The sequence below is a fragment of the Rhinoraja longicauda genome, chromosome 41 (assembly GCF_053455715.1).
Source record: "Rhinoraja longicauda isolate Sanriku21f chromosome 41, sRhiLon1.1, whole genome shotgun sequence".
Lineage (NCBI taxonomy): Eukaryota > Metazoa > Chordata > Chondrichthyes > Rajiformes > Arhynchobatidae > Rhinoraja > Rhinoraja longicauda.
In genome coordinates, this window is record NC_135993.1 from 8873280 (window position 1) to 8893085 (window position 19806).

General features: G+C 47.6%; 1 protein-coding gene across 2 annotated transcripts in view; it reads left to right on the forward strand.

Moving 5' to 3' along the window:
* Positions 1-19806, forward strand: part of sympk (symplekin) — a 54514-nt gene that overhangs the window by 3144 nt on the left and 31564 nt on the right. For both annotated transcript variants that reach the window (XM_078431004.1, XM_078431005.1), the window contains exons 3-11: positions 1831-1884; positions 2761-2834; positions 2921-3047; positions 4828-5077; positions 6791-6961; positions 8156-8395; positions 11369-11520; positions 16033-16183; positions 18636-18852. In XM_078431004.1, coding sequence (XP_078287130.1) covers positions 1831-1884; positions 2761-2834; positions 2921-3047; positions 4828-5077; positions 6791-6961; positions 8156-8395; positions 11369-11520; positions 16033-16183; positions 18636-18852 — 1436 coding nt within the window. The remainder of the gene's footprint in view (positions 1-1830; positions 1885-2760; positions 2835-2920; positions 3048-4827; positions 5078-6790; positions 6962-8155; positions 8396-11368; positions 11521-16032; positions 16184-18635; positions 18853-19806) is intronic.

The following is a 19806-nucleotide window of genomic DNA, read 5'->3' on the forward strand; positions in this document are numbered from 1 at the left end:
AGAGATGCTGCCTGACCCGCTGAATTACTCCAGCATTGTGTCTTTTTAAATTTTTTAGAGATTTAGCGCGGAAACAGGCCCTTTGGCCCAACGGGTCCGCGCCGACCAGCGATCCCGGCACACTAACACCATCCTACACCCACTAGGGACAATTTTTATGTTTACCAAGCCAATTAACCTACAAACCTGCACGTCTTTGGAGTGTAGGAGGAAACCAAAGATCTCGAGGGAAACCCACGCAGGTCACGGGGAGAACGTGCCAACTGTGTACAGACAGTGCCCGTAGTCAGGATCGAACCTGGGTCTCCGGCGCTGCATTCGCTGTAAGGCAGCAACTCTACCGCTGCGCCACCGTGACCGCCCGTGGTAAACTAGTGTTTGCAGTTCCCTGGTTCCACATGTGGTTGGGATAGATGTCGAAAAGATTGGTCAGTGAAATAGGTTTTAGTGTCTTGAAGAAAGAATAGGTGAGATAAGAAGGGGATTTTAAATTGGGATGAGCTGGAATCTTGATTGGAGAATTGTAATAACCTTCAGGGTTGGAGCAATAGGGAAAGGAGTCTATGGAAGCATTTGAAAATAAGGCTGTGAATTTAAAAAACCTGAGCATTAGGTTATTACAATACAATACAACACAATATATCGTTATTGTCATTGTACAGGGGTACAACGAGATTGGGAATGCGCCTCCCATACGATGCAATAATTTAATTACTTAGTCAGTATTAATTTAAACAACCCAATTAAACAAATTGTAACAGTTTTAAAACAGAATAAAGTGCAAGTAGATCTGTGCTGGTTCACTGTGCGATGTGACCATCCGGCTCAGCAAGACCGGTTCATAGCAGCTGTGGCCCTGGGGATGAAGCTGTTCCTGAGTCTGGCAGTGCGGGCGTAGAAGGCCTTGTATCGTCTACCCGATGGTAGAAGTTCGAACAGACTGTTGCAGGGGTGTGAAGAGTCTTTGTGGATGCTGGTGGCTTTTCTGAGGCATCGTGTGTTGTAGATGCCCTCCAAGGCTGGTAGCTGTGTTCCGATGGTCCTCTGAGCTCTATGGACTACCCGCTGAAGATCTTTCCTCTCTGCCTCCGTGCAGCTGAGATACCACACAGGGATGCCATGTGTTAGGATGCTCTCTATGGTGCAGCGGTAGAATGTCGTCAGCAGCTGTTGGGGTAGACCAGACTTCTTCAGTGTTCTTGGGTAGAACAGTCGTTGCTGTGCCTTCTTGACCAGCTCAGCAGTGTTATTGGACCATGTTAGGTCCTCCGAAGTGTGAGTGCCCAGAAACTTGAAGCTGGACACTCTCTCCACACTGTCCCCGTTGATAAAGATCGGGGCGTATTCCCCGTTGTGTGACCTACGGAAGTTGATGATCAGCTTAGCATTTAGGGTGGCAGAGTGGCGCAGCGGTAGAGTTGCTCCCTTGCTGCGCCAGAGACCTGGGTTCGATCCTGACTACGGGTGCTGTCTGTTAGGGGATGTCTCCAATAGGTTTAAACCAATGTGACATGGCAATAAACTGTAACAAGTGTATTGGACCAATGAATAAATGGGCACAGTGAGATAGTGAGAACACAGGAGTGCAAAATGCTGAGTATGATGATATTGACAAAGGGTTTTTGATCTGAAATGTTAACTGCTTCTCTTGCCACAGATGCGGCCTGACCTGTCGAGTATTTCTAGCACCTTCTGTTTTTATTTTTGGTTTCCAGCATTTGTAGTTCCTTTTAATTATCTTCATGGAGACAGTGCCCCTTTACTAATTGCAGGAAACATTGCAGTGAGCTATGTCAGTTTAATTCTGATCTCTGTTTCTCCCTTCCCCAGGTTCAGGAGCTGATTGTGAATAAGGATCCCACACTCCTTGACAACTTTCTCGATGTGAGTAAACTCATGGTTCCAAGAAAACAGTATATTTTCCGGTTGAAGACACAAAGTGTTGGAGTAACTCAGCGGGCCAGGCAGAATCCCAGCGTCTGAAGAAGGGTCTTGACCAGAAACATCGCCTATTCATGTTCTCCAGAGATGCTGTCTGACCCGCTGATTTATCCTGGAGCTTTGTATCATTCCTGGAGAACATGGACGGGTGACATTTTGGGTTGAGACCCTTCTCAAAGCTCTTAACCTGAAATGCCACCTATTCTTGTTCTACAGAGAAGCTGCTTGACATGTGGAGTTACTTCAGCACTTTGTGTAGTTTTGTGTATAAGCCAGCATCTGCAGTTCTTTGTCTCTACAGCAAATCTGATACAAATGAAGTTTGGTTACTGCTGTATCGAGGGTAACTGATAGCCAAACGCAGGCTCAGCGATCGGTTCGCTCAACACCTGCGCTAGGTCCGCGTTGGCCAATCTAATCTCCCAGTGGCCGAGCACTTCAACTCCCCCTCCCACTCCCAGTCTGAACTTTCTGTCATGGGCTTCCTCCAGTGCCATAGTGAGGCCCACCGGAAATTGGAGGAACAGCACCTCATATTTCGCCTGGGCAGCTTGCAGCCCAGTGGAATGAACATTGACTTCTCCAACTTTAGATAGTTCCTCTGTCCCTCTCTTCCCAGATCTCCCTCTATCTTCCTGTCTCCACCTATATCCTTTCTTTTTTCCCGCCCCCCTGACATCAGTCTGAAGAAAGGGTCTCGACCCGAAACGTCGCCCATTCCTTCTCTCCCGAGATGCTGCCTGACCTGCTGAGTTACGCCAGCATTTTGTGAATAAATACCTTCGAGGGTAACTGATAAATCTATTTTATTCTTTGTAGGAAATCATTGCATTTCAATCGGATAAATCCATCGATGTTCGCAAGTTTGTGATTGGATTCATGGAGGAGGCATGGTCAGTATAAATCGTGGCTTTTTAAATAATTTTTCTGCTTGCTTCTAAAGCTCAAATCATCAGTTATTTTGTTCTCCACCCTCCAGCAAGAGGGACAACGAGCTGCTGCCCAAGCTAATTGCTAACCTCAACATGCTGCTGAAGGACGAGAACGTCAATGTGGTGAAGAAGGTTATCTTGACCATGACCCAGCTGTACAAGGTGGCACTGCAGGTAAGTGGCACGTCAGGGCATCATGTCACAACCTCCATGTCTCAACCACTGGGCAGTTCCATATTCGAAGATACTTCTCTGTTAAACCGACAGCAAGAAAGCGCCTTTGTAGACTGCCTTTTGCCTTGCAATATAGAAAATAGGTGCAGGAGTAGGCCATTCGGCCCTTCGAGCCTGCACCACCATTCAATATGATCATGGCTGATCATTCAGCTCAGTAGCCTGTACCTGCCTTCTCTCCATACCCCCTGATCCCTTTAGCAAAAAGGGCCACATCTAACTCCCTCTTAAATATAGCCAATGAACTGGCCTCAACTACCTTCTGTGGCAGAGAATTCCACAGACTCACCACTCTCTGTGTGAAGAAATGTTTTCTCATCTCGGTCCTAAAAGACTTCCCCCTTATCCTTAAGCTGTGACCCCTGGTTCTGGACTCCCCAACATCGGGAACAATCTTCCCGCATCTAGCCTCTCCAACCCCTTAAGAATTTTATATGTTTCTATAAGATCCCCCCTCAGTCTTCTAAATTCCAGCGAGTACAAGCCCAGTCTATCCAGTCTTTCCTCGTATGCAAGTCCCGCCATCCAAGGGATTAATCTGATGAACCTTCTCTGTACTCCCTTTAAGGCAAGAACGTCTTTCCTCAGGTTAGGAGACCAAAACTGCACACAATACTCCAGGTGCGGTCTCACCAAGGCCCTGTACAACTGCAGCAGAACCTCCCTGCTCCTAAACTCAAATCCTCTTGCTATGAATGCCAACATACCATTCGCTTTCTTCACTGCCTGCTGCACCTGCATGCTTGCTTTCAATGACTGGTGCACCATGACTGGTGCTCCAGCGACTCGCCAGTTAGAGAGTGTAAATCATTTGAGATTGATGCTGTTGTTGGAGGATGCAGATTTATGTGGTTCAGGTCGTCCACCGAATCTTCCCCCCCCCCCCCCATTGGCGATCCGGCACCTCCTTTAATCCGGACAAAATTACGAGAGTGCACTGGAACTGTTTCCCGTCCCCCGAAAATGTGGCGCCTGGACCAGGAGAGATGGCTGACTTCGACCTTATCGGATCTTTTGCAGCCGATTGTCGGGCCACGTTTGTTCCCTGCGGTGTGCAGTTCCGTTCCCATAGTCGGCTTTGAGGGCCACTATCTCGGCTACTATAAATAACTAGACCAAGTGGACCCGTTGGGCCAAAACCTCTCCTGCATTGGTGCAGTCCCTCTCCTCTCCTACTCCACTTCCCCTCTCTTCCCCCCCTGCCTCCCCCCCCCCCCGCGTGGGTTTTCTCCGAAATCTTCGGTTTCCTCCCACACTCCAAAGACGTACAGGTTTGTAGGTTAATTGGCTGGGCAAATTTAAAAATTGTCCCTAGTGGGTGTAGCATAATGTTAATGTGCGGGGATCGCTGGGCGGCGCGGACCCGGTGGGCTGAAGGGCCTGTTTCTGCGCTGTATCTCTAAATCTAAAATTGTCATGAGTTAAGCTTTCTAATTCTCCACCCAAACCTCCCTGCTGCACTGTCTCATTCCTTTAACATGCCTTTGAAAACCTACCTCTCCGCCTACTGATTTGGTCACCTGTCCACTTCTCTCTGACTGCGTGTTGAATTACATTTCACTTTGTATCTGTGCACTGCTTTGGAATGTTTTATCATGTTAAAGATGTGATATTCATTCAGAGCATTGTTCATATGTGTGTCTATGTTAAAGGGGCTGGTGCTTATTTTTAGCCGTGAATTTTTTTAACCCAGATTTATTATGGCTTTTGTTCTTATCAGTGGATGGTGAAGTCAAAAGTCATCAATGAAATGGAGGAGGCGTGCTGGGAAATGGTTAGCACCATGCAGGATGACATTGTCCTGATGCTGGACTCTGATAATGACGGAATCCGGACTCATGCCATCAAGTTCATCGAGAGTCTGATCATCACCCTGTCGCCTCGCACCCCTGATTCTGAAGTGCCGAGGAGGCAGGAGAACGACATCAGTCTGGATCGCATTGTGAAGGATCACTCCTGCATCAAAGCCAGTGCGTATCTGCATAGTCTTCTTGCGTTTGAGGCAGCAGAATTTATGTAACGCCCTCCGGGCACTGTAGCCAGTGCAATGTGCTGTTGTCGGGGGCCGTGAGGGCTACCCCTCCACCAGGGGGGCAGAGGACAGTGCAGTCGAAAATGCCGTGCTGCGCTGTTTGCTGGTCTGCTCCACACACGCAAGCTGCTGATGGACGCAACCCCCAACGATGCACGTTGGCGTTGAACCGGCCGATCCCTGTGCGGAGCCGGTTCAGGGCGACCCACTCTTTGCGGGGCATGTCCGAGCCGGGTGGGGCTGTGGTGTTCGGTGCGACAGTGAATTGAGGAGGTGGCGATGTCTGTTCCCAGCTGGTTCTCCACGCTCCTAGTGTGTTGAAACAGTAGCCACAGAGGGTCGCTGCATGACGGGAGAAAGGGTGACGAGACGACAGGCGTTGAGGTCCCAGTTGCTGTGAATCCTGGGCGAGGTGGTGCAAAGGATGTTTGTCGTCCGATGGGGCCTTGCACACCAGCCTATGAGTGAAGAACTCTCTGCGTAGTGATTTGCCACCAATGGTGCAGTCGGAAGGAGAAGATTGGATTATGATTCTTCTTCGTGTCTGAGCCATTTCTTTGTGTGCTTTGTGTCATTTCGTTAGGTTGAATGTGGGGTTATGTGACAATTTATTTTAGTGTTATTAGCTGCCTCTCAGTCCTTTGGTTGTGGTTGGAGGGGGCGGACGCGAAGATTATCAGGAGGGCATGCACTTTAAGTACAAATAATATTCATTAATCACACAATTGCAATAATACTTTATTAGCCAAGTATGTTTTGCAACATACCAGGAACTTCATTTGCCATACAGTCATAACAATAAAAAGCAACAGGGCACACAAAATCCATTTTAACATGAACATCCACCACAGTCCTGTGATGGAAGGCAAAAACAAAGTTCAATCTCCCCCTCCTTTTAAACTAAACAAAAAGCCATTTAATAGAGATTGGGACAGCTACATGGATAGGAAAGCTTTCGAGGGAATGTAATAACAAGGAACTTCAGATGCTGGTTTATACAAAGGTAGACACGAAAAGCTGGAGCAATTCAGCGGGTCAGACAGCATCTCCGACCTGCTGAATTACTTCAGCTTTATGTGTCTATCCTCGGTTTAAACTAGCATCAGCAGCTCCTTTCTATCCATTTAACTTGTGCTGGCTTTGTCACCTTGAGGAAACAAAAATGCTTGGTGACTTTTGCAACTCACTGCAATTAATAAACATTTCTGCCATAATCCTTTAATTCTGTTAGCTTTGTCCATGATGTGGCTGAAATTCTTTGACGTTTATCCTCCAATTTAATAGGGCTTATCTAGCCTTAATTGGAGTGTGGACTAAGATGTTATTGAACAAGGGCATCCAATTTGGATTTGCTCATGTGTGCCTCACTTCAGTATTTTGTGCAATTTTCCAGTACCTTTTGTAAAGTTGCTCCTTTATCTCCTTCTGTTAATTTTTGATAGCGTGACTTGCTGTAGCTGCCCCCCCCCCTCCCCCCATGCACACTGTAGCAATTTGATGCATTGCCTATTTTCATTTTCAGAACAATTCCATATAAAACCAAATCTCCAATCTCACACTTTTACAGTTTGTCTCGTCTGTGTTTAGTGGCGGGATTGTTACTTAGCAGTCTTCTAATGCTTGCGGTCTTTGTGATCTGCATCTTTTCCAGGTGCACTTCAGGAAGAGGGTAAAATGGCTCTGGATCAGCTCCTGAAGTTCATGGTTCACCCTGCCATCTCCAGCATCAACCTTACAGCTGCCCTGGGCTCCTTGGCTACCATCGCAAGGCAACGGCCCATGTACATGTCGGAAGTGATCCAGGCATACGAGACCCTTCATGGTGAGGACTCGGAAAGAAAGATAGACAATAGGTGGCGGAGTAAGCAATTCGGCCCTTCGAGCCAGCACCGCCATTCAATGTGATCATGGCTGATCATTCTCAATCAGTACCCCGTTCCTGCCTTCTCCCCATACCCCCCTGACTCCGCTATCCTTAAGATCTCTATCTAGCTCTCTCTTGAATGCATTCAGAGAATTGGCCTCCACTGCCTTCTGAGGCAGAGAATTCCAAAGATTCACAACTCTCTGACTGCAAAAGTTTTTCCTCATCTCAGTTCTAAATGGCCTACCCCTTATTCTTAAACTGTGGCCCCCTGGTTCTGGACTCCCCCAACATTGGGAACATGTTTCCTGCCTCTAACGTGTCCAACCCCTTAATAATTTTATACGTTTCGATAAGATCCCCTCACATCCTTCTAAATTCCAGCGTATACAAGATGACACCTTTCATGAAAGGACACGGAGTGCTTGAGTAAATCGGCAGGTCAGGCAGCATCTCTGGAGAATATGGAGATACTGCCTGACCTGCTGAGTTACTCCAGCATTTTGTGTCCTTTAGTGCAGTGCTTCTTAAACTCATTCACCCGTGAGTCTTTATCACAAAATTCCATTCACCCTCGACTAAATTTTCTTATTTTTTTTGTTAATTTTCATCTTATTCTCCCTTGTGTATAATTTTATATATATATTAAGTCATTCACCCTTCTAGTTTCATTCACCCTTGCGTGAACCATTCACCAGTTTAAGAAGCACTGCTTTAGTGTGTAAATATATATTCCTTTATTCGTCCCACACCGGGAAAATTTACAGCATCTGCAGGTCTTTGTTTCTCCTTTCTAACCTCCCAATGGCGGCACAGTGGGGCAGCGGGTAGAGCTGCTGCCTCACCGCACCAGAGACCCGGGTTTGATCCTGACCGTGGATGCTGTTTGCATGCTTGCCCGTTCTCCCTGAAACTGCGTGGCTTTCCTCCAGGTGCTCCAGTTTCCTCCCACACCCTGAGCCTGTGCCGGTTTGTAGGTTAATTGGCCCTCCGTAAGTTGTCCCTAGTGCATTGACTAGCATCTGCAGCTCTTGGTTTCTACAATGCGATGCCTCTCATGAACCTCAATGATCCAAGGTGCTCCACATGTAGAGGGGTGATCTGTTGAAGCGTGCAGGTGTTGGGTTTTTCACGCCCGTTTCCTGGTTGCAGCCAACCTGCCGCCGACGTTGGCGAAGTCGCAGGTCAGCAGCGTGCGCAAGAACCTGAAGCTGCACTTGCTGAGCGTACTGAAGCACCAGTCCTCCTTCGAGTTCCACGCCCAGATCACCACGCTCCTCCTGGACCTGGGCACGCAGCAGCAGGAGATCGTGCGCAACATGCCCAGCCTGAAGGACGTGAGGAAGCGGCACCGCGAGGAGACGGACCAGGGCCTGAAGAAAATCAAAATAGGTGAGGGCGCTTTTTATCCAAGTTCCCAAACCTGCCAACCCTGGTTTGATGCGTCAAATTGTTGTTAGATGTTTAACATGATTTGCAGTGCTGCTGCCTTACAGTGCTGCTGCCTTACAGTGCTGCTGCCTTACAGTGCTGCTGCCTTACAGTGCCAGAGACCCGGGTCCGATCCTGACACTGGGTGCTGTCTGTATGGAATTTGTACGTTCTTCCAGTGACCACGTGGCTTTTCTCCATGTGCTCCGGTTTCCTCCCACACTCCACAGATGTACAGGTTTATAGACACCAGGTGCAGGAGGAGGCCATTCGGCCCTTCGAACCGCCATTCAATGTGATCATGGCTGATCATTCTCAATCAGTACCCCGTTCCTGCCTTCTCCCCATACCCCCTGACTCCGCTATCCTTAAGAGCTCTATCCAGCTCTCTCTTGAATGCATTCAGAGAATTGGCCTCCACTGCCTTCTGAGGCAGAGAATTCCACAGATTCACACAACTCTGACTGAAAAAGTTTTTCCTCGTCTCAGTTCTAAATGGCCTACCCCTTATTCTTAAACTGTGACCCCTTGTTCTGGACTCCCCCAACATTGGGAACATGTGTCCTGCCTTTAACGTGTCCAACCCCTTAATCTTGTACGTTTCGATAAGATCTCCTCTCATCCTTCTAAATTCCAGTGTACAGGTTTGTAGGTTAATTGGCTTCGATAAGTTGTGAAATTGTCCCAATGTGTGGGTTTGTGTGTGTGATGATAACTGTTCCGTGTGAACTCAATGGGTCGAAGGATCTGTTTCCATGCTGTATCTCTAAAGTCTAAAGCAGAAGCAAGGAACTGGAGATGCTCGTTTACAAAAAAGAATACTGTTTTGGAGTAATTCAATGGGTCATGCAGCATACCTGGAGAACATGGGTAGTTGACGTTTGGGTCAGGATCCTTCTTCAGACTGACAATAGTGAAAGCTCTACGTGTGCTCCTCAACTTACAATGGGGTTCCGTACCGATAAACCCATCGCAAACCGGAAATATCGTGCATCGAAATGCATTTAATACAGTGAAGAAAGCGAATGGTATGTTGGCATTCATAGCAAGAGGATTTGAGTATAGGAGCAGGGAGGTTCTGCTGCAGTTGTACAGGGCCTTGGTGAGACCGCACCTGGAGTATTGTGTACAGTTTTGGTCTCCTAATCTGAGGAAAGACATTCTAGCCTTAGAGGGAGTACAGAGAAGGTTCACCAGTTTGATCCCTGGGATGGCAGGACTTTCATATGAAGAAAGACTGGATAGACTAGGCTTATACTCGCTGGAATTTCGAAGACTATGGGGGGATCTTATAGAAACATATAAAATTCTTAAGGGGTTGGAGAGGCTAGATGCGGGAAGATTGTTCCCGATGTTGGAAGTCCAGAACCAGGGGTCACAGCTTAAGGATAAGCGGGAAGTCTTTTAGGATCGAGATGAGAAAACATTTCTTCACACAGAGTGGTGAGTCTGTGGAATTCTCTGCCACAGAGGGTTGTTGAGGCCAGTTCATTGGCTATATTTAAGAGGGAGTTAGATGTGGCCCTTGTGGCTAAAGGGATCAGGGGGTATGGAGAGAAGGCAGGTACAGGTTACTGAGCTGGATGATCAGCCATGATCATATTGAATGGCGGTGCAGGCTCGAAGGGCCGAATGACCTACACCTGCACCTATTTTCTATGTTTCTACACCTGATCACGTGGCCGGAAATGAGCTGCGGGTCGCTGCTGTTGCCCAGCGTTTGCACCGTTGTAAAGTCGAAATATCGCAAGTCGAAGCCTCGGTGGTCGCCCCAGCCGCGCTGCCACAGCCGCCACCCCTTGTGCCACACGTAGATACGTAGGGCATTTCTGACCATCCATTGCATCCTGACCTGTCCCCAGCCGTCTCGACTATGTCTTGCTGCTGGAACCCGATAGGCCGGGACGAGATAGTGAGGCTGACGATCTGCGCAACTCCCCCTCACTTAAATCCAAGTCAAGCGCAAGTCACGACTTCAACCTCGGCCAGCGTACCGCGCGCGGCTGGCGGCGATCCCAATCAGCGGCCGAACTAATAAGACTGAAAGTGAAGTCATGGTCATCTTCCAACCCGAAGGATGAACAACAACAGTCGGGGGGGCAACTGTAGTCAATTAACACAGTTGCACAATAAGCGCATTGAACAAAGCATAATCAACACTGAGTCTCACCACGGTCACTCCCTCTTCTCCCCTCTCCCATTAGGCAAGAGGTACAGAAGTGTGGAGACGCACACCTCCAGATACAGGGACCGTTTCTTCCCAGCTGTTATCAGGCAACTGAACCATCTTATCACCAACTACCTGCCTACCATCTATTGCATTGGAGGCCCTTTGTGTATCTTTAATTGTAACTTGCTGGACTTTATCTTGCACTAAATGCTATTCCCTTTATCCTGTATGTGTACACTGTGGATGTCATGATAGTAATCATGTGTGGTCTTTCTGCTGACTGGATAGCATGCAACAATAAAGCTTTTCACTGTATCTCGGTACACATGACAACAATAAACTGAACCATACACTTGAGATAGACACAAAAAGTTGGAGTAACTCAGCGGGTCAGGCAGCATTTCTGGAGAAAAGGAATAAGTGACGTCTCGGGTCGAGACTCTTTTTCAGACTCTGTCTGAAGAAGGGTCTTGACCCAAAACGTCACCCATTCATTTAATCCCAGCTATTGCCTGGCCCACTGAGTTACTCCAGCATTTTGCGTCTGATCTATGGTGTAAACCAGCATCTGCAGTTCCTTCCGAAACCAAACTCTTGCCCACCGACCTGAAACTTCAAAGGGACAGTCACCCCGACCGGGAATATTGCTGGATGTCTTATTGTGGCAGCAAGAGCGGGAATCATTGTGCCAAGCTGATAGCATGCCAGCTCCCCGAGACCTTGCGTGCATTGTGAGACGAGCGCTGATTGTGTTTCCCTTTCAGAGCCTTTGGGAGAGGATGATGAAGACAAGGATCTTGAGCAAGCGTCTGTTTCCACGGCTAAACCATCGTCGTCCCAGAACACACAGTCTGCCATTGACGTGACAGCGCAGTTTCTAATGCCTCTGCTCTCGCCAGAGAACGTGGCGAATTTGGTGAGTACAGGACCAGGCTGTGGTGTGCACTGGGTGCTGACTCCAGATGTGGCCGGTGGAGTGTAGCATCGGTTCGCGCACAGCCGAAGGGGAAGGCCGTTGGTCTCTTCAGGAAAATCCCTGCTGTAAAATCCGTGTAATCTGTGCAGCGGTGTGTGACTTGCTTTGATAGGCACAAAGTGGTGGTGTAACTCAGCAGGTCAGGCAGCAACTCAGCAGAACATGGGTAGTTGACGTTTTGGTTTGGGATCCTTAAGGGGCAGTTATTGCCCAGATCATGAGGGAAATGAGGTGAGTAATTGTATTTCAAGTCTTTATTTAGAAACAGAAAATAGGTGCAGGAGGAGGCCATTTGGCCCTTCGAGCCAGCACAGCCATTCAGGATTCAGGATATCTTTATTTGTCATCCAAAAAACAAGTCGTTTGGACGAGATTTCGTCACCCACAGTCCAACAATCAGAGCAATAAAATAAGCAAATTACACAACCCCAACCAACACAAAACACACAAAAAAAAGATGATCATGGCTGATCATCCACAATCAGTAATCCGTGCCTGCCTTCTCCCCATATCCCTTGATTCTGCTAGCCCCTAGAGCTCTATCTAACTCTCTTTTAAATTCATCCAGTGAATTGGCCTCCACTGCCCTCTGTGGTGGAGAATTCCACATTCAAACTCTCTGGGTGAATTTTTTTTCTCTCATCTCAGTTTTAAATGGCCTCACCTTTATTCTTAGACTGTGTGGCCCCTGGTTCTGGACCCCCAACATTGGGAACATTTTTCCTGCATCTAGCTTGTCCAGTCCTTTTATAATTGTATGCGGTTCTATAAGATCCCCTCTCATCCTTCTAAACTCCAGTGAATACAAGCCCAATCTTTCCTCATATGACAGTCCCGCCATCCCGGGGATTAACCTCGTGAACCTACTCTGCACTCCCTCAATAGCAAGGATGTCCTTCCTCAAATTAGGAGTCCAAAACTGCATGCAATACCAGATGTGATCTCGCTGCAGAAGGACCTCTCTACTCCTATATTTGGGGATAATGGCAGTGTGGAATGTTTAGGCCAAATGTTGTTCAGTTCTGGGCGCCATGTTTTCGGAAAGATGTTGAGTTGGAAAGGGTACAGAGAAGATTGACGAGGATGTTGCCAGGACTCGAGGGTCTGAGCTGTAGGGAGAGGTTGAGCAGGGTGGGACTCTATTCCCTGGAGTGCACGAGAATGAGGGGTGATCTTATAAAGGTGCATAAAATCATGAGAGAAATAGATTGGGTGGACGCACAGAGTTTCTTGGCCAAAGTGGGGGAATCGGGAACCAGAGGGACTAGGGTTTAGGAGAAGGGGGAAAGAATTTATAGGAATCTGAGGGGTAACTTTTTCATGCAAAGGGTGGTGGGTGGGTGGAACGATCTGCCAGAGGTAGTAGTTGAGGCAAGGACGATCGCAACTTTTAAGAAGCAATTAGACAGGTACACGGATAGGACAGGTTCAGAGGAATATGGGTCAAACCCAGGAAAGTGGGACTATGTTGGTTGGTGTGGGCAGGTTGGGCTGAAGGGTTCATTTCCACGCTGTGACTGTTGTATGTCTGCCAATGCCAATGAAAGGTTTTTGATTTTCAGCAGCAATGTGAGAGAGAGGTAAAAAGGGATAATTGATTTAAACTAAGGACCATGAGAAACAGCTCATGGTCCTCTACCACTAACAGGTATTTCCATCTTTGTAGTCGGGGCAACTCGGTGAAGTCTATCTGTATTCTTTGGAAGGGCCTTATTGCCAAGAGTTTGGATATCTTGCCCTTATCCTTGGAATGTCACCATTTGTCCTTGCGGTTCTTATCTAGCCGAGCACAGTCGGGAACAAGTATTTTATTTGCAAGTCTGCAGAGTTGGGTGCCTTCTCTCTCAAGACACACCGAGGTCGGGAAAATCCCTTCTTTTTATTCACTTCACTTTACAATTGTCACACCTTAAATTCCTCCCCTCTGGACTCCTTCCAATCGGAGCACTGAGGTGCACAATCTAACGACACCGCCCCTGTTGCCTCCCACATCATACATCGCATGTGCATTTAAATGAGCGGTAGCAGAGGATGGTTCCCGACTGTGCTCGGCTAGATAACAATCGCAAGAACAAATGGTGACATTCCAAGGATAAGGGCAAGATATCCAGAGAACTAGCAGAGAGAGCACAAGATATCCAGAGAACTAGGAGAGAGGGCACAAGATATCCAGAGAACTAGCAGAGAGGGCACAAGATAACCAGAGAACTAGGAGAGAGAGCACAAGATAACCAGAGAACTAGCAGAGAGAGCACAAGATATCCAGAGAACTAGGAGAGAGGGCACAAGATATCCAGAGAACTAGCAGAGAGAGCACAAGATAACCAGAGAACTAGCAGAGAGGGCACAAGATAACCAGAGCACTAGCAGAGAGAGCACAAGATATCCAGAGAACTAGGAGAGAGGGCACAAGATATCCAGAGAACTAGCAGAGAGAGCACAAGATAACCAGAGAACTAGCAGAGAGGGCACAAGATAACCAGAGCACTAGCAGAGAGAGCACAAGATATCCAGAGCACTAGCAGAGAGAGCACAAGATAACCAGAGCACTAGCAGAGAGAGCACAAGATATCCAGAGCACTAGCAGAGAGAGCACAAGATAACCAGAGCACTAGGAGAGAGGGCACAAGATAACCAGAGCACTAGGAGAGAGAGCACAAGATATCCAGAGCACTAGCAGAGAGAGCACAAGATATCCAGAGCACTAGGAGAGAGGGCACAAGATAACCAGAGCACTAGGAGAGAGAGCACAAGATAACCAGAGCACTAGGAGAGAGAGCACAAGATAACCAGAGAACTAGCAGAGAGGGCACAAGATAACCAGAGAACTAGGAGAGAGAGGGCAAGATATCCAGAGAACTAGCAGAGAGAGCACAAGATATCCAGAGAACTAGCAGAGAGAGCACAAGATAACCAGAGAACTAGGAGAGAGAGCACAAGATAACCAGAGCACTAGCAGAGAGGGCACAAGATATCCAGAGAACTAGCAGAGAGAGCACAAGATAACCAGAGAACTAGGAGAGAGAGGGCAAGATATCCAGAGAACTAGCAGAGAGAGCACAAGATAACCAGAGCACTGGCAGAGAGAGCACAAGATAACCAGAGAACTAGGAGAGAGAGGGCAAGATATCCAGAGAACTAGCAGAGAGAGCACAAGATAACCAGAGCACTAGCAGAGAGAGCACAAGATATCCAGAGCACTAGGAGAGAGAGCACAAGATAACCAGAGAACTAGCAGAGAGAGCACAAGATAACCAGAGCACTAGCAGAGAGAGCACAAGATAACCAGAGCACTAGCAGAGAGAGCACAAGATAACCAGAGCACTAGCAGAGAGGGCACAAGATAACCAGAGAACTAGCAGAGAGGGCAAGATAACCAGAGCACTAGGAGAGAGGGCAAGATATCCAGAGAACTAGCAGAGAGAGCACAAGATAACCAGAGCACTAGCAGAGAGAGCACAAGATAACCAGAGCAAGCACTAGCAGAGAGAGCACAAGATAACCAGAGCACTAGCAGAGAGAGCACAAGATAACCAGAGCACTAGCAGAGAGAGCACAAGATAACCAGAGCACTAGCAGAGAGAGCACAAGATAACCAGAGCACTAGCAGAGAGGGCACAAGATAACCAGAGCACTAGCAGAGAGAGCACAAGATAACCAGAGAACTAGCAGAGAGAGCACAAGATAACCAGAGCACTAGCAGAGAGAGCACAAGATAACCAGAGCACTAGCAGAGAGAGCACAAGATAACCAGAGCACTAGGAGAGAGGGCACAAGATAACCAGAGAACTAGCAGAGAGGGCACAAGATAACCAGAGCACTAGCAGAGAGAGCACAAGATATCCAGAGAACTAGCAGAGAGAGCACAAGATAACCAGAGAACTAGGAGAGAGAGCACAAGATATCCAGAGCACTAGCAGAGAGAGCACAAGATATCCAGAGAACTAGCAGAGAGAGCACAAGATAACCAGAGAACTAGGAGAGAGATCACAAGATAACCAGAGAACTAGCAGAGAGAGCACAAGATATCCAAAGAACTAGCAGAGAGAGCACAAGATAACCAGAGAACTAGCAGAGAGGGCAAGATAACCAGAGAACTAGCAGAGAGAGCACAAGATAACCAGAGCACTAGCAGAGAGAGCACAAGATAACCAGAGAACTAGGAGAGAGAGCACAAGATAACCAGAGCACTAGGAGAGAGAGCACAAGATATCCAAAGAACTAGCAGAGAGGGCAAGAACTACTCTGTACTGCGCCTGCCTAATAAGATAAATGAATATTCACCATTTGTTCTTGCGGTTCTTATCTAGCCGAGGCACAGTCGGGTCAGCTATTTCTCATGGTCCTTAGTTTAAATCAATTATCCCTTTTTACCTCTCTCTCTCACAACAAGTATATAAATGCCCGTGTGGTGTGAGGGACCCATAGTGAGCTCGCCTCTCTGTGTTTCAGGTTCTGATCAGCATGGTCTATTTGCCAGACGTGATGCCGGCCTCCTTCCAGGCTACCTACACCCCAGTCGAGTCGGCAGGGACGGACGCCCAGATTAAACACCTAGCCCGACTCATGGCCACACAGATGACGTCAGCGGGTCTCGGACCGGGTAATGAGCAAACGCTGGGTGCTTTGGCCGGCTTTTGTTAGCACGAGGCTTGTATTGTTTTGTGTTCCCATTTTATTTGATTAAAATTGGCATAAATATAACCAGCCGTAGTTGCCACCAAAGATAATAGAGCAGAGCAAGATAGACCACTCGACCCTAAAAACCGTAGTACGTCACGGCGGCCATTTTAGTCGACAGAAACTTGCAGAAACATTTAAAAAGAAAAATAACAAAAATCTGTGAATTGATAGATGAAATATATTCTTCATTTTTATGGTATCATCACACATACAGTTCCCCCAAAACACTGATTACACTGCGAGAGGCACAACGAACGGCGGGTTTTGCCTACTAAAATGGCGGGCGTTACGCTCCTTTGCGTACTACACTTCAGTACAGGGGATTTCAATGGAGTGGTTCATCTTGCTCCTCCAGTATCTTTGGTTGGCACGTTTAGTTGAGAGATTGAAGATTACAAGAAATAGAAGCATGAGAAGGTCATTCAGTCCCCCGTGCCTGTTGTGATCATGGATATTCTTTTAACTTTATGTGTAATTGTGCATTGATTTTGAATGCATGATTTCCCTTAATTTCCAAATATCTGTCAGTCTTGAGTATTCACTGAATGAGCATCCATTTCCTCCTTGGGAAATCTTGAGGGTGGCGCAGAGGTAGAGTTGCTGCCTTACAGCGCCAGGGACCTGATTGATCCTGACCACGTGTGCTTGTCTGTACGGAGTGACCTGCGTGGGTTTTCTCCGGGTGCTCCGGTTTCCTCCCGCACTCCAAAGATGTGTAGGCATGTAGGTTAATTGGTTTGGTATTGTTGTAAATTGTGTTTGGGATAATGTTAGTGTGCGGGGATCGCTGGTCGGCGTGGGCTGAAGGGCCTGTTTCTGCACCTATCTCTAAAATCTATATACTAAAACTCTCGTTTGTTTGTTCCTTAACACAGCCCAAATCTGTGAATTGATCGATGAGATATATTCTGCATTTTAATGGTATCATCACACATACTGTTCCCCCAAAACACTGATTACACTGCAAAAGGCACAATGAATGACGGGTTTTGCCTACTAAAGCGGTACATGATAGCGCGACAATTTTAGGCCCTCCTTGCTCACCGTCGTCCCTTTGGTGCTAATGGAAGAAGTTTCATTGAAATCGGTGTTATATTTTTTAAGTTATCCACATTTTAAAGTTTAAATCTATCTCCTGGAATTCTCTGCCTCAGAAGGCAGTGGAGGCCAATTCTCCGAATGCATTCAAGAGAGAGCTAGATAGAGCTCTTAAGGATTGCGGAGTCGGGGTATGGGGAGAAGGCAGGAACGGGGCACTGATTGAGAATGATCAGCCATGATCACATTGAATGGCGGTGCTGGCTCGAAGGGCCGAATGGCCTCCTCCTGCACCTATTGTCTATTGTCCTGGGAGGGGTACGGAGGGGGGGGGAAGTGTGGGGGGAGGAGGAGAGGGGAGGGTGCTGCACCAATGCAGGAGAGATTTGGTCTATAAAAACTAAAAATAATTATAAAAATTTAGCAATGCTCTGAGTGAGGATATCTTTCCTCATCTCTGTCGAGGAATCAAGAGATTTGCACTCTGGGGGGGGGGGGGGGGGGGGGGTAAAAAAAACAAATGCCCTGCGTATCTCCTTTAAACTTTGCAAGTCTTGCCTTCTAGCGTGCCAAGTCAAGTTTAGTCAAGTCAAGACTAAACTTGACCTGGCATGCTAGAAGGCAAGACTTGCAAAGCTTAACTGCTCGTCTTTGACATTTCCACCCTGGGAGTTTGGAGAGTGACTGGCAACCCTAGCCACTTGGTGAGACCGCACCTGGAGTATTGTGTACAGTTTTGGTCTCCTAATCTGAGGAAAGACATTCTAGCCTTAGAGGGAGTACAGAGAAGGTTCACCAGATTGATCCCTGGGATGGCAGGACTTTCATATGAAGAAAGACTGGATAGACTAGGCTTATACTCGCTGGAATTTAGAAGACTGAGGGGGGGATCTTATAGAAACATATAAAATTCTTAAGGGGTTGGAGAGGCTAGATGCGGGAAGATTGTTCCCGATGTTGGGGAAGTCCAGAACCAGCTTAAGGATAAGGGGGAAGTCTTTTAGGACCGAGATGAGAAAACATTTCTTCACACAGAGAGTGGTGAGTCTGTGGAATTCTCTGCCACAGAAGGTAGTTGAGGCCAGTTCATTGGCTATATTTAAGAGGGAGTTAGATGTGGCCCTTGTGGCTAAAGGGATCAGGGGGTATGGAGAGAAGGCAGGTACAGGTTACTGAGCTGGATGATCATATTGAATGGCGGTGCAGGCTCGAAGGGCCGAATGTCCTACTCCTGCACCTATTTTCTATGTTTCTAACCCGTCTGTGCCGATGTGATGATTGACCGGGTTGGTGTGAGGGGCGGCTGTTCTCACGGTTACTTGCTGTTCCCTCAGGTGTTGACCAGGTAAAGCTTCAGACTGATGAGGACTCGAAGCAGGCGAAAGATGGGAAGAGTGACGGCCTGGCCTTCAAGCGGCGTTACTCCACCTTGCGTCAGGGGCAGGCGATATCTGTCGTGGGGGCACCGGTTCCTTTCTCGCAGCCCACCAAGGAAGACGAGATTCAAGCAAAATGGCGGCCGGAGCCCATTATGCCTTCCAATCAGCAAAGGTATTTGGTCAGTGGGAGATAAATGTTCTTGTGGGTTGGTCATATCTGAAATCCCCCGGGGGTCACGATGCTGGAGGAACTCAGCGGGTCAGGCAGCATCTCGGGAAGAGAAGGAATGGGTGACATTTCGGGTCGAGACCCTTCTTCAGGCTGATGTCGGGAGGGGGCGGGTTCCGCTAAATCCGCTTCAGACTGATCAGTCTGAGGAAGGGTCTCGACCCGAAACGTCACCCATTCCTTCTCTCCTGAGATGCTGCCTGACCTGCTGAGTTCCTCCAGCATTTTGTGAATATATACCTTTGATTTGTACCAGCATCTGCAGTTATTTTCTTATGCTACTCGGAATAGACTGTGCCAAAGGGCCAAAGCCTGTTGTTACATAAATGAAAGTTTTTGTTGTTGGTCGAGGACTAATTAGATCCCCTGTGCCTACATGATCTCCTGTTTGCCAAACACTTTAACTCCCCTTCTCATTCCCTCACTGACCTTTCTGTCCTGGGCCTCCTGTATTGTCAGAGTGAGGCCATGTGCAAATTGGAGGAACAGCGCTCCATATTTCGCTTGGGCAGCTTACAATCCAGCGGTATGAATTATGATTTCTCCAACTCCAAGTAATCCTTGCAACCCCTCCCTCTGTCCCTACCCCACACAGATCCTTGTACTAGTTTCATTGTCGTCCTGGAGAATTTCATAACTCATTTTCACCTTGCCCACAGCGAGCAATGGCCCGTTTCCTTTATCATCGTTAACTTTCCTTGCATATCTTTCATTCATTTGTTCTATATCTCCCTATATCACCCTCTTTATTTCTCGTTTCGCTTACCCCAGACTCTCAGTCTGAAGAAGGGTCTTGACCTGAAAGAAGAGTCTTGACCTATTCCTTTCCTCCACAGATGCTGCCTGACCCGCTGAGTTACTCCAGCTTTTTGTATGGATCTTTCCAATTGCTGATTG